At 38.2% G+C, this 14834-nt stretch overlaps 1 protein-coding gene across 1 annotated transcript in view; it reads left to right on the top strand.

The window, feature by feature from the left end:
• Nucleotides 1–5553: 5553 nt before the first annotated feature.
• The window catches only part of PIK3CG (phosphatidylinositol-4,5-bisphosphate 3-kinase, catalytic subunit gamma), a 24141-nt gene continuing 14860 nt past the window's right edge, over nucleotides 5554–14834 (top strand). Inside the window, exons 1-3 of the mRNA XM_010085556.1 lie at nucleotides 5554–7557; nucleotides 11801–11866; nucleotides 11971–12196. Coding sequence (XP_010083858.1) covers nucleotides 5554–7557; nucleotides 11801–11866; nucleotides 11971–12196 — 2296 coding nt within the window. The remainder of the gene's footprint in view (nucleotides 7558–11800; nucleotides 11867–11970; nucleotides 12197–14834) is intronic.

Genomic DNA, 14834 nt, shown 5'->3' on the forward strand with positions numbered 1-14834 from the left:
GTCCTGGCCCACACAGGAGTTGTAAGCTTGATGCAGAACCTGCTGAGGAAACTATTCGTGTGTTGGATAAAACAATGCAAAGTGAAGAAGCATACTAGACAGCGGTAGCAGTTCCTTCTGGTCTTAAGATCTTTGAGTCAGCTCCGCTGCAACACAGCTTTTAAGCTGTAAATACCTATTTCCTCATCCAACAAATAATAACCTCTTGTGTCTGTCTGGTACATGTAGACCATGAAACCTTCCCCCACCACAAATCGTCTGAAATAATAGCTTAGGGCATTTGGGAGCTGGTTGTCGGCGTAGATTAGATCACACCATTAACGATGAGAGTTTGAAAACTGGGCACAAGTTGAAAGGACAGGCAGCATCCAAATAGCGTGTGTCCTGGCAGGAGCCACAGCTGCCGTCTCTGTGTTTGCAGACTCTGTGAACTGTTGGTTTGAAGGTAGATCGCCCATCACTTGTGTAACTCTGGTTAACCAAAACTTTGCCAAAATTCTTACCTAAATTTCAGGAACCAGCTAGAAGTTACTGTTTGTTCCAGAAGCACCCACAAATAGATACCTCGTGTAGAAACCAAAATATTCAAAGGTCCGTGGGTGAAGGCAGTGGGGTCCTGAAAATATTACAGCCGTAATAGCAGTCAGATTCACCCTGCAGCCTCCCGGCGGAGATGTTCAGCTGTATCTGCTGATTAGTACACCTTTTGATGAAGAATGTGACTATATTATCTGTGAAGTTTACTTGCTAATGGGAAGCTGCATTGATTTAATTCCTATGAGAGCTAGTAGTTGCTAGAGGATTTGACAAAAGAACTGAGCAAAGAAGTTTTTGTTGTTGTGTTCATGCGTAACATGTTAGTGCTGTATCTTGCCTACATAGTTCAGCACTGGATCATTGTAGATGCAGGGAAGATATATTGTACTCCTATCCAGCAAATGCAAAGCAGCCTCCTGCTACACAACAATGCTGGCAAGTAGATTCAGTATGCTGCTTGGAAAACTTTGGATCACTTCATAGGTGGGTTTATTTCATTTGTCTTGAAGTGTGAATGCAAATAGATTATTATTATATTTGCATGACGTGTACACAATGTGATTCTTACTGATAGAGAATGCCTATTTTCTTGCAGGTTATGTTGTCTGGGAAGGAGCTGACACTAAAGTGAAAATAATTTAAAGATAAGGTTTTCACATGCTGGTTTAAACTAGAAGCAGAAACTAGTATAGGATAAGCATAACTAGTGAAGAATAACTGTTAAAACTCTGACAAAACTGTGACATTTGACAGATATCTTGATTTTTTTGTAGCAGAATATATGAAGTAATTCATAATAATACCACATTGTCTTTTTAAAGAACCTTTCAATCAGTGCTCTCAAATCCTTTACCAAGTTTACTATGAATTTATCTCCTAATCCTGCTGTGAATTATGTGTCAGTTATCCTAAACTGCACTGGCTTCATTCCCTTCCCTTCTCTTCCCTTTGCTTCCCTACCACTCCTGCAAGTGATGAGTCAGATTAAGGAACTGATCCAGCTGAAAATTAACCAAATTTTGTTGTTGTTGTTGTGATCAGTTCGCTGACCTGAGTGATGAGATAGGAACACAACAGGAGAGAAAAGTGAGCCTGTTTGCTTTTCTTAGTTGTCTTTTACGGGCCCATCTCCTCCTGTTCCATTGCACCCCATCAGGATTTGTGGGCTAGTGGTAGGACACTTCTCCTAATACAGGGAAATTTGGGTTTAGAATTAAATTAAATTAGAATGAATAGTAAAAATGGGTGACTTAAATTTTTTTTTTGTGGGGTTGTTGCAGTAGCTGAATAGAAACATCAATACTCTTAAGTGATACCTAGGCATGACAAAGGTTTTAGGAAGTTATTTTAAATGATTCTTGGTTATAAATATCCATGTTTTCTGATGCTTATGCCTGAGGAAATATGGTTTTGACATACCTACACATGGATTAGCAGGAAATAGATACAATTTAGTGTCACCCAAGGAATGGGGACACTTTTGTGCTTATCATTGGAGAGACAGATTAGAGACATCATCACTCCAAGAACTGGCTTCTGAAGCTGATGAAAAGGGGTCAGAGCTGAACTGGAGATGGAGATTGGGCTGGACTAGATACAGCAGATCTTTTTAAGTGGATGAAAGTGTCAAACAATTACATTAATTGAGCAGTGTGCAGGGTCGTTGTCTGCTGCACGAGGTAGAGATGCTGCTTTTAATTTTCTTGATGGCCTTGATCAATGGAGTAGTACTAGAATAGCTTGGCAGGAGATGCAATATTTGTGTGTATATGTGTTTGAAAAATTAATCTTTAAGTGAATATCACATGGCAGCAAGAGGAGGGCATTTTAAATCTGCGTGCTTTCTTAGGTCTGGCACAACCTAATGAAACTGTGATGAGTCCAGGTGTACTTAATAGGGTTGGCACAACATCTTTTAGAATGAGGGATATTTATGAAAAACATATGTAGCCTGCTGGCACGAAAAAAACCTTCTCTGCTAGTTGCTTATGTTTAAATGAAGAAAAATATGCAACGGTGTTACACATTTCAGAAATTATACTTCAAAATACAGGCTCTGCAAAAGCGTTGCAAAGTCAAGAAATTTCAAAACATAGGTTTTGCAAAACGCATTTTCCCCTTCTGCATTGTTCCTTTTTTTTTTTTCTTATGCCTCCAGCTCCTTTTCCTTTTTATGTGAAATGGGCTCCTTCCTTCTCTGCCATCCTGGGCACCACTGTTGAGGTTACAGGTGCTCAGGTTTTCCAGCATCCAAGTGCTTTTTTCAGCCAAGAGGAGGGCCGGAGAGGAAAGCAGTGTTTAGTGATGAGATGCCACACAGACTGTGGCTGATGAATGCTGACAGGCTGCACGTGTGTGAAGGATGAATGTTGGAGATGTCTTGGCTGAGATGCGTAGATTTCATGGCAGCAACAAAATGTTCAGGGCAACTTCACTACTTCCCTGAGAAATTTCAAATACTGGCTTTAAAAGGTAGAGGGAGCTGGGACAGAGTGTGCTTTCCCCAAGCTCACTTCCTGAGAAAAATAACCTCTAAAAAGAAATCAGGTCTTAGCTGGCCAAGCAAAATGGTGCTCTGAGAAAGAAGAGCTATGTCTAGAGTGGAGGGTATTTTCTTTTCTTAACTTTGGCAAAGTGTTAATTTCAGAGGTTGTGAGCGGCATATTGGAGACAGGTAAGAGACTATCAGGTTTTTTTGATAGTACAGAGGGAGCTTCCCACACTCCACCCTTTTTAATAAGGAAGGTGTCTTACGAGATAGGAAGTGTGCATATGTTAAGAAAAAAAAAAGACATCACCACTTCACTGTTGCTAAAAGACCTTTCTGGTTGTTTCATATTTTTTTCTCCTTGTCGAGTCATCATCTTTGTAGGACATGTACTGCTGTAGGATGTGTAATGCTTATTGCTCTTCAGAACAATCAGTATTTTACTGGAAAAGTCATAAGGAAAAAGGATAAGATCTCTTTTCTTTCTGATTTGTACATATTTTCCCAAATCTTTTCTTGTGGGAATTTTTTTTTAGTAAAGGAATTCTTTATGAATCGTAAGTCATAATTTCTAATGAATTTCACTGTGTGCTTGTAGTCATAAATGGATGAGCTAAAAATTCTGGGAGGAAGATTGCCCTGCAGTTCTATTGCTGAGGTTACCACGCAAAACCCTTGTCAGATACCATCTCCATGTGACACCTGTATGGAGACTGGCTTAAAAATCTCTAGTGAATTTAAGTTGGAGTCCTCAAAGGGCTAACACAATGAAAATAAAAGTAAGGAAATGTTGCAGATTTAGTTGTCTTTTATCTAGTATTTTTATTTAACTCTTTTATAGAGTAGTTAGGCTCTCTAAAATATATGTGGTTTAAAATGTTTTTGTTGGATTCATTAGATTTATTGCTTGGATTACTCTTAGCTATTCTTAAAAGGCTTTAAGCATGTCTTCTGTGTATGTGTGTTAAAATTAAATGGGTGTACTGTTAGTGTATTTTTACTGTCGTAACAGGAAAAGCATTCTGACTTTTTTTTAAATGAGCAATCATATGTGTAATCAACTTGGTTAAAACTTCCTTCCTGGTAAGTGCAGCACTTCCTTTGCATCTGGATATGAGGGTGAGCAAGAAAAGCAGAACAGCTTAAACAAAGAAATTTTTTTTTTGTGTGAATGATCTTCCTTTAAAAAAATAGGAACTTCAGAAATTAAACAAATGAGTCATCTTCAGCAATTCAGCCTTTATTTTATAAGCAGGTAATATTTCCTTGTGCTTTGTCACTTCTTTAGGTGGTGTGTCCACAGTCATTGCTTTCCGGAACTTAATAAGATAATTTTAGTTAGCATGCTATGTTGTTTCAGTTTAGCCGTTTATGTTTTTATCTTCTTGTTTTGTTATCTGCTAAGGGATCATCACATTGGTTTTAGTTTTTCCAGCAGTTAGAGAAATATTTTATGTGTAAAAAGCATTGTCTGGAAAAGATGGTCAACATGTCGCTGTAACTTAAACTTCAGGAAAGCAAGCTCAATGGGCAGATCGCCCAGTCAGCGCTTTCTTCCTCTTCCATGCTCTTGGTGAATAATTTCCACTTTAATATTGGTCAATGGAAAGTAACTCTGAGGAGAAATATTTTTGTTTACTGAAAGTTGATCAGGTAGGCTAGTCACATTCAGAGTTGTTTTGCAGGTGGTTTAGGTGTGATTTGATGTAAAGGGTAGCTAATCGCCATCAGCTTGGGAGTTTTCTGTAACAAACTAATAGTTTATACTGGAAGTGTTTACTTTTAAAATAGATGGGTCTTGTCAGTCTGCTGAATTAATTTATTTAAAAGAAGTACATGTAAGGATGCTAGGCTTGAATTCAGATGCACGTTAAATATCTGTCTCACGAAGTAGTTCCTGACTTTTGAATCCTTAAGGGCTTTTTTTGTTGTAAGTCCTTATTCCTTATCACTAAAAAGAAAAGCAGAGGAAAAAGAGGAATAGGCTCACCTTTGTCCAGTCTGCAAATAAATTGCTTGTTTTGTTACTTTCTATTGTTCTTGGAGCTCAGTGGGATTGTGTTCTGCTTATACACAGTAGTGTGTCTTTTGATTTCTGTGAAAATCCACTTATGTTAATAGCAGCAGCATCAAAGCAGATGAGGCAGTAGAAGAACTGATGCTTCATCAAATAGAAGCAAGAACAAATCAGTATGGAGAAAATACATAGTCAGACTGCTTGTCCTCAGTGAAATCTGGGAAGGCTGTTTAAAACCTCTATTTTAATTATTGAATCATGGTGGGGGGTGGCTGTTGTTTGTTTTTTTTTATATAAATTTGTTATTGAATTGAATACGTTACATCTAAAGTGGTTTATGTAAATCAAGTGTTTATGACCCAATATTAAGGGAAAATATTAAAAATGTATACATGGCAGGATTCTGACTGGTCTGTGATTTTAATTAAGAAGAATTTAAAAATAAGAGTAAAGAAAAATGTAAATGAGAAAGTAATAAAGGATTTGTGTATTTTGATAGATTTCTTCTGGCATGGAGTTGGGGGATTATGAACAGCCCGTTGTTATGAGAGAGGAAAACAAACGAAGGAGAAGAAGAATGAAACCTCATTGTACATCAAGTAATTTATCATCAATGGAACTGATATCCATTGAGTTCATTTTACCTACAAGCAATAAACATACTAAAGTACCGGAAGTGATGTTACTCGAAATAGCTGGCAACTGTACGGTTGAGCAAATGAAAGCACAGATTTGGATGCGTGCAATAGAGATGAGTCAAACTGTGGACTTCTACCATACATTCACCCCAGATCAATTTATTCTACAGTATCAGAAGAAAGGGCAGTGGTATGAAATTTATGATAAACATCAAGTATTGCAGACATTAGACTGCATACTGTACTGGAAAGTGTTACAGAAAAAGGTAGGCAAGATCTATGTTGTCCAGAAACAAAAACCATCAGAAGAAGTTCAGGAATTTCAGCGGCAGCTGAACGATTTAATTGGTTATGATGTCACTGATGTAAGCAACGTGCATGATGATGAGCTAGAATTTACCCGTCGCAGATTAGTCACTCCACGAATGATAGAGGTAGCCTGTAGAGATCCTAAATTGTATGCAATGCACCCGTGGACTACATCTAAACCGCTCCCAGAATATTTATTTAAAAAGATCACTAATAATAACATTTTCATAATCATACATAGAGGAACAACTAGCCAAAAAATTAAAGTGTCAATAGATGATACTCCAGATATGATTCTCCACAGCTTTTTCACAAAAATGGCAAAGAAAAAGTCTTTGATGGACATTCCTGAAGATCACGGTGAACTGGATTTTGTTCTCAGAATTTGTGGCAGAGATGAGTACATTACTGGAGAAACACCAATCAAAGATTTTCACTGGATAAGGCAGTGCCTTAAGAATGGGGAAGAAATCCACCTTGTCTTAGACAATCCCCCTGACCCGAATGAGGATGAGGTTCAGAAGGAAGAGTGGCCCTTGGTGGATGACTGTACAGGAGTTACAGGGTATCATGAACAATTGACAATAGATGGGAAAGATCACGAGAAAGTCTTCACTATCTCTTTGTGGGATTGTAATAGGAAATTTAGGGTGAAAATAGTTGGCATTGATATCCCAATTTTACCAAGAAATACTGATCTTACTGTGTTTGTGGAGGCTAACATTCAACATGGGCAACAGCTTCTGTCACAGAGGAGGACTTCATCAAAGCCTTTTACTGAAGAAGTTCTGTGGAATATTTGGTTGGAGTTTGATATCAAAATCAAGGATTTGCCTAAAGGAGCACTCTTGAATCTTCAGATATACTGTGGCAAAGCACAGGGGCTGTCCACAAAGACAAACCTTCAGTCCCATGAATGCCCCAATTCTGATTCAAAATGTAAAACTCAGCTTCTCTATTATGTAAATCTTTTGTTGATAGATCACCGTTTCCTCCTTCGAAGTGGGGAGTATGTGCTCCACATGTGGAAAATTCCAGGCAAGGGAGAAGAACAAGGAAGTATCAATGCAGACAAACTCACATCAGCAACTAACCCAGATAAAGAAAACTCAATGGCTATCTCTATTGTGCTGGACAAATATTGTCACCCCATTGCCTTGCCTAAGCACAGGATAACATCAGACCCCCAGGGGGACAGGACACGAGCTGAAATGCCCAACCAGCTTCGCAAGCAACTTGAAGAGATCATAGCAACTGACCCACTTAATCCACTTTCTCCTGAGGACAAAGAACTGTTGTGGCACTTTAGATATGAAAGCATAAAGCACCCCAAGGCGTATCCTAAGCTGCTTAGCTCTGTGAAATGGGGACAACAAGAAATAGTGTCCAAAACATACCAGTTGCTAGCTAAAAAGGAGGTTTGGGATCAAAGCACTTTAGATGTTGGACTCACAATGCAACTTCTGGACTGTAACTTTTCGGATGAAAATGTCCGAGCAATGGCAGTTCAAAAACTGGAAAGTTTAGAAGATGATGATGTTCTTCATTATCTTTTACAGCTTGTACAGGTAAGGTGTATTTGCATTACCCCATCATCATTCCTGTCTTAGTAGGTCTAGTTAGTAATCCCTGGTTTTGAAGTCTTCAGTGCTCAGTCAAAGCAGCGGTGGTAACCAAAGTAACCCAAAGCACACTTTCTACATTTTGCCTTTTGCCTATGTTGTTATTTTTGTGGTACCCTTGCCTTGTGTCTTACAATTTGCATCTTGTGTTTATAGTAGTATGTTTTTTCTGGAAATTGTCAACACTAGCACAACTATGATGGGAGCAAATCCTAACTGTGTTATCTGTAATCCTGTTCGTATCAGGTCTGAATCACACAGCACTGAGGAATTGTTGCCCAGCTTTACCAATAGTTTAGAAAGAGTGGAGACAGAAAGTAAAGGCAGATGTTGACATGGGCAACACCTGAATTAAAATCTGGGGATGGGTTTTAGGTCGAGAATAACAGTGTAGTTACCTAGTATGTTGCAATGACTTCAGTCTTGTACTGTTAAGAGGACCAAATTTATCTAGAAGCTTCCAAAAATTTTAAAAAGTAAATAACGGGTTGCTAGGACTCCGTAATAAGATTAATTCATTCTGGGAAGTTGGGTGAAAAATTGTGGTTTTAATGCCAGTGAATCACTGCTGTATCGATTTGAAGTGCTTTGTGTGTGGATCTGCCAGATGAAACATCAGGAAGGTTTGTATCAGTTATACAAGAAAATTGGTTTGTTTGTTTTTTTTGCAACGCGGTGCTGGAGCTGATATCAGAAAATTGGTTTGTTTGTTTTTTTGCAATGCGGTGCTGGAGCTGGACAGCCTGTCAGTGGCAAAGTCACATCTGATGGCTGATGAAAGGTGTAACCCTGCGGTTCTTCCTGCTAAATGCATCCCCTGAAGCAAGATGACTCTGCAGGCTTCCCACATCTGACAGGGCTCTGGTTCATGTGGAAAGGCTGTTGCCTTGCAGAGCAGGAAATACTTTTTTCAAAGAATCAGAGGACAAAATTGGCATTCAGAATTAAAAAAAAAAAGAAAAAAAAAGGCACTGCTGCAGCCAGGGAAGCTGTGGGATGGGGCTTTTGATTTCTGCAGGTTCAGAGAGAGGATGGGTTCCGCAGGAAGATGAAGTTAGTATTTCAGATTTTGCTGTGCATCAGTAGTGCTTTAAACAAGGCCTGTTTAGCCTTTGCTTGCCTGAAGATTAGGCTCCCCAGGCAGAATTTATCTACTTCTGTGTTAACCAACGGAGCGCTACGGTTACCTCATTGGGCCTCCCACGTAGCTGCTGCTTTATATGTACTTGGCTTGTGAGCTTTTGCTGTCTACATGTGGCTCAGCAATTTATTTGCCTTTGTATCCAGATTAAGGGTTTGGGATGGTGATTGGTTGATATCAAAGTGCCTGAGAGAATGGAGGAAGTATTTTTTCATTTGTTTTTGAAATTATTTGTTTTCAGGAAGTACAAATCTGGAGACTGTTAATAAATCTCTCTAACAGTAAATTAAATTACTGTAGCATAAAATCATGGTAGCTTAACTTCACTGTTGTCATTTTTAGTAAGAAATGTAGTAAGAAATTAAAAGATTGCCATCCCAAAAAGGAAAAAAAATACTAGATCCTAACTTTTACCTCTCTGCTGCTTCCTTGTCTTTCCTTCCTTGGCTGAAAACAGAGCATAGGCCATCAGCATCCTGTAGGAAAGTATTGGTACCACAGCGTATTTGAAAATCCACATTTTTCCAAGAATGGATGTCAGCCATTCCTCTGCTTTCATGGACGCATCTGAGATGTCTCTTCTGCAGATGGTCATCACTTTTCACATGCATGCGTTCAGGAAAGCTTTGTGGCTTATTTCATTCGGCACAGGATATTCCCATTTTACCTCGCAGTAGAGTTAGAAATCAAACAAACATTTTATTTCACCCAAGGTTTATCCCAAATAGAAGCAGCCTTTGTTGTAAATAAACCTATTGAGCTTCCTATAAAGGTCTGTTGTTCTATGTGCAGTTGCTAAAATATGGATATGTTAAAATACAACAAAATCCATTGTAAAAGAAACACCAACGACTATACTACTTGTATGTGACAGTGTGTAAAGCTCTTCTTCTGAATTGACAAGGCAAAGGTAGGTGCAGGGACCTGAGGAGGTGCCAGCAGACTTTTTTCATGGCTAGCTTTTATTGTTGCTATTCAAATGTTGATATTTGCCACTGTGAAGAAAAAAGAAAAATGGGATTGACTTTTTAAAATAATTATTTCTAAAACATAAGCATAATAAGGATGCTTCTCATGCATTTTTCTAATATTCTTTTATGTTAAAATATGTTTGCAACCTTAATATAAGGAGGTTTTGTTTTGAAGCCATGGCCAGTTGTTTGGCTGCATTTCATCATTGAATTGTTTTTCAGCGGTATGCCCTGAGAACATTCAGCAAAATATATACCAGAATGAGGTTTTTGATAGTCTTTCTTGGAACTGTAAGGAAATCCATTTGAATTTATGTAGTAATTACTGCTTTTGGGTGACTTTTTCCAGTGAAAATTAATTTTTGTTACAAAACCCTCATACCTCATAATCTCATACACAAAGTAAAAGGATCTATATGTTTTAAAGCCAGTTTATGTTTGTGAGTTCTTATCTTTCCTAAATAATATGGTGTTGCTTGGGGAAATAAAACAATATTGCAGAGATGATCAAGACAGTTCTTGTAGAATTATGATACTGTAGAAGGGCAAGTCTGGTCCTTGGCTTTCTTGTCTCTCTCTCAGCAAGCAGCTGTAAAGAATAAGTCTTCATAGCATTTTTATAAGTTGGTTCATTCCAGAAGGTTGACTGAAAAAGATAGATTTTTTATTTCTGTTGAATAAACCCATGGGATTATTTACATTTCAGAAATAGTGAAGATACTTTAATAATAATAAAAAAACCCAACTGCGTGCCATAGTACTTTTAAGAGTTTATAAAACCCTGTGATTTGTTTGATGAATTCAGTAGACCTGTGCTAATGGCTTGGTTGCTTCTTTGCAAGCTGCAGACCACCGTGATCTTGAAAGAGCCATTATATTCTGTTGAATAACTACTGGTAAAGGTTTGCATACTTTGTTGGGTCTGAAAGCTGGGCGTACTACATGCACCCGGCTCTCTGTACATCCCTTTGTTTTCCCTTGATCTCCTTATGTGCTGCTTCCTGGCACTGTATTTCCAGAACCTGAACCCATTCACCAACCCCCTCAGTCCACAACAGGGATTTTGTGACTCTGTTCTGGAGATTGTATGCTTCTAATTTCTCTTTTCTTGACAAGGGATATACATGCATGCCTTTTTCCCCATTACCCGTAATAAAAACCTCCTATAAAACTGTGTCCCTCAAGCAACAGGAGAGAAGCTGCTGGAGAAACCTCTTGAAGTGGACAAGTTCCCTGGCACAACCCAGTACCTGGAAGTGTGAGAGTTTTCTGGTAGAGCAATTTAGATGGTTACTGGGATGTGGGAGAGAATGACAGCAAAAAAAATCCAATCCTGATACTTAAAAAAAGTTGTTGACTTTTTGTTTCCACCCTTTTTTGGCAGTAGCTTGGAAATATCTGTGGGCTGGGTGGAGGGGAGTGGCTCTTGGAAGAGCAAAAATACATCTGTGCCCACAGTCATTAAAAAAAATCCCTGGTGAAGTCTTCCTCTTAATTGTATTCCATTAGTATAGGGTGAGCATCAGAACCTTTATTCTCTTTTGTTGTTCATTTAGGGAATAAGGCCAGAATGCCTGAGATTAGGTGCTCCGCAAAGCTGCCTCTGTATCCTGTGCTTGCTGGGGAACCCAGCAGCGAGCCCTGGTGCCCCGGTCCTGAAGTGGTGGATGTTGTCAAAAAACAGTGTTTTGTTACTGAAAATTTTCATTAAAGGGTGATTACAAATACTGCAGGCTGTTTTCTGATCTTGCTGGCTTTTGCTAGGGCCTGAGAACGATGTTGCTTTGTTCACATGCCTTAATGTGTTCAGTCTCGCTGGTTATCTACTCCTTGTGTTGCTTTATTTGTTGCATTAGTAACATATCTGGAAAGAACTTGTTGCAAAGAAAAAGTGCTTCTTGAATCAAACACAGAGAAGCCTTGCTTTCTTTTTTTCAGCTTTGTTTCCTCAAAACATCTGCTTTGTTACACATTTTCTACTTCTGGAGCAGTGTGTTCCCTAGATATCATCGGTAAAGTATGAGTGCAACAGGATCTTAAATATGTTAATAACATGTTCTATGTTTGTATTTCTCAGGCTGTGAAATTTGAGCCATATCATGACAGTGCATTAGCCAGATTTCTGCTAAAACGGGGATTGAGAGTAAGTACTTCAAAATACAGCCAATTTATGCTGAAGTTACTGGCATTATTAAAAACCTTTGTCAAGAAATGCATACTGATTGTAGTATTTTTCTTCACCTCTAGAACAAAAGAATTGGTCACTTCTTGTTTTGGTTCTTAAGAAGTGAGATTGCCCAGTCCATGCATTACCAGCAGAGGTTTGCGGTCATCCTAGAAGCCTATCTTAGGGGCTGTGGAAAAGCAATGCTACATGATTTCATGAAGCAGGTTCAAGTAATTGAATTGCTGCATAAAGTCACAATGGAGATAAAATCAGTTTCTGCAGAAAAGTATGATGTCACTTCTCAAGGTATTTACTAATAGGCATTTCTTCGTTTGTGATAATATTGGTTTTTTTCTCTTTGGGTGGGAAAATCTAGGCAGCAAAGTGTACTGTTTATTTAGAAAATTCATGGATAAATTACTGTCAAAGGGCACCATTGTTACTTCCTATAAAGCGCCAGTGGAAGCTGATAGGGATTGAACCAATAATACGTTTGTTTGTTCCACCCCAAAGGGGGAGGAATATCAATATTATAGACACCCACTACATTCTCATGCTTTGGTTTGTCTTCTTGAACCTCATGCCATGCAACTGGGAAAGTTAAATTCTTGTACCCTTAGCTGAATGTCAGCACTGAAAAAAGAAAGAATCCCAGGACACAAATATTAACTGGAAATAAAGAGAAAAAGTGACACTTGCCAAGAAACACAGCCTTACTCTAAGCAGTCACTAAAAGACTCTCAGCAAGAAGACCGAGGAGTCCTGTGGTACAGCCTCTGCTAGGCAACAAAAGTAGCGGGTGGATCAGCAGTGAATATACAGAGCACATCTTTGGGGCTTTGCGATGTGCTGAATAACAATGTGGTATTGTTATTTCTAGTTCCTGTAAGCACTGCTTTGGAAGCCACAGTAGGGTTATGCAATGCCTGTTTACCTCTGGGTTTTGCCTGCCTTTTTTGTTTTGTTTTTTTTTTTTTTTCCCTGACTTCCTTAAAAGCTTGTTTGTCATCTTTCCTGTTAGTTGCTTGAGAAGACAACATCCAAATTCTAAAAGCTGTAGAGAGACCAGCTCTTCCTGTGTGTTCAGCCTGGTGTGTTCCGGGCCAGGAAGTCCTTGGTTTGGAAAGTGGTTCCATTCTGGTTATGCAGCAGTGGCTGTGGTGGTGTTTCAAAAGAAATTTGAAAGAAATAAGTATTTGTTCTTTAATATATAATGTAACATTGGTACATTACCACATAGTGTGAGTTAGCGGACTTGCTGAATCCCTGTGTAAAATATTATTTCTAAACAACTTTCTAAAATTTATCTTAAAGTGCTCTATAATCTAAATATATTTGGTCAAAATCACATATTTTGGAAAGAAACTTTACAGCCTTGCAAATGTACATGTCCGTAACAGGAGTGGTTTCCATAATACCTTGTCTTTGAAGGATATGTGGGCAAAGAAGAAAAGTTTCAAGAGAAAGCAATCACAGTAACGCCCACCAGCTTTTGAAGTTAAAGAATCTTTGTATGTAACGTACAACAGAACATAGAAAGATTACTTATGTAATTGACATTTTCACAGAATAAGGCTTCCTGAAACTGTGGAGTGTCCTACTGATGCTACATCTAATTTAATTTATTATCAGATTATTGAGGATATGATTTTTCTTAATTACTTATTCAGTGAAAATGTCAATTACATAAGGCTTCCTGAAACTGTGGAGTGTCCTACTGATGCTACATCTAATTTAATTTATTATCAGATTATTGAGGATATGATTTTTCTTAAGGCACCCTCTACTTCTTACATTTTAAAAAATGTATCCTTAAATATCTTCTTTAGTTTATTGGTTCATTTTTGCCCCATCATTTCTAATGCTCATAGTTGTTTATATTTTCAGTCTGAATGTTTCAGACTGTTGCATTTCATTCTGTAATGCAGTCTCATCCAATTCTTGTATATATTTTTCTTCATTCAGTATTTCTGGATTTGTTTAAAGAATAAATTCCTTCCTGTTAGGTCCATTCTAGTCCAGTAGCAATCATGGTGTCGAACGGTTTTTTTCATTTCTCATGTAATCTCTTTGGTCATATTTGAACATAGAGAGTTATAATAAAAAAATAGATAAATTCTTAAGATCATAATATTACAGCTTGGATTGGATTATCTGCTTTCATCATTAGTTACTCTTTTAGATTGTCTCCCAAGAATGTGTCTATGCAGCTGTTTCTTCTCCTAAAATGCATATAGCACTTTGTTCTTAAGCCAGATCAACCTGAAATTGTTTTAGCAAGCGCCTTTGCTTGCGTTTTAAAATCAGGTAGTTCCTAATCTTTACTAGTTTCAATTGGCTGGCATACAATTTTCAAATTACATTACATTACAATAAGGAGATTTACTGAAATGAAGCTAGATTTGTCTAGGAAATCAATAGTTACATTTTAAAAAGCTGTTTCATGACCAAAGTTACTACAACATAGGGTTTTTTTTGTTTTGTTTTGTTTTGTTTAAGTTTCTAATTATAAAGTCCACTTGATAGCTCCTGTTTCTTCCTCTCAGTTTTATTTATTTCTTCCTAGAAGAGACACCACGTTGGTCACCTTGCACTGCTAAGTAGTTATTTTCTGAAAGCCTTTAGGATAAGTATAACAGTTGTGTTCTGTGAGTTCTTGGGCAATTCCTTTTGCTTGACTTTCTTAATTTGATAGCAACTTTTGAAATACCTTCATTTTCTGGACATGAGCCAACAATGCGCACTTGCAGTACAGAAAGTCAACCGTATCCTGGGCTGCGGCAAAAGAGTAACCAGCAGGTCGAGAGAGGTGATTCTCTCCCTCTACTCTGCTCTTGCGAGACCCTACCTGGAGTGCTGTGTTTAGCTCTGGGGCCCCCAACATAAGAAAGACCTGGACCTGTTGGAGCGAGTCCAGAGGAGAGCCACAAAGATGGTCAGAGGG

The sequence above is a fragment of the Pterocles gutturalis genome, unplaced genomic scaffold, assembly GCF_000699245.1.
Source record: "Pterocles gutturalis isolate BGI_N339 unplaced genomic scaffold, ASM69924v1 scaffold12295, whole genome shotgun sequence".
Taxonomy (NCBI): Eukaryota; Metazoa; Chordata; class Aves; order Pterocliformes; family Pteroclidae; genus Pterocles; species Pterocles gutturalis.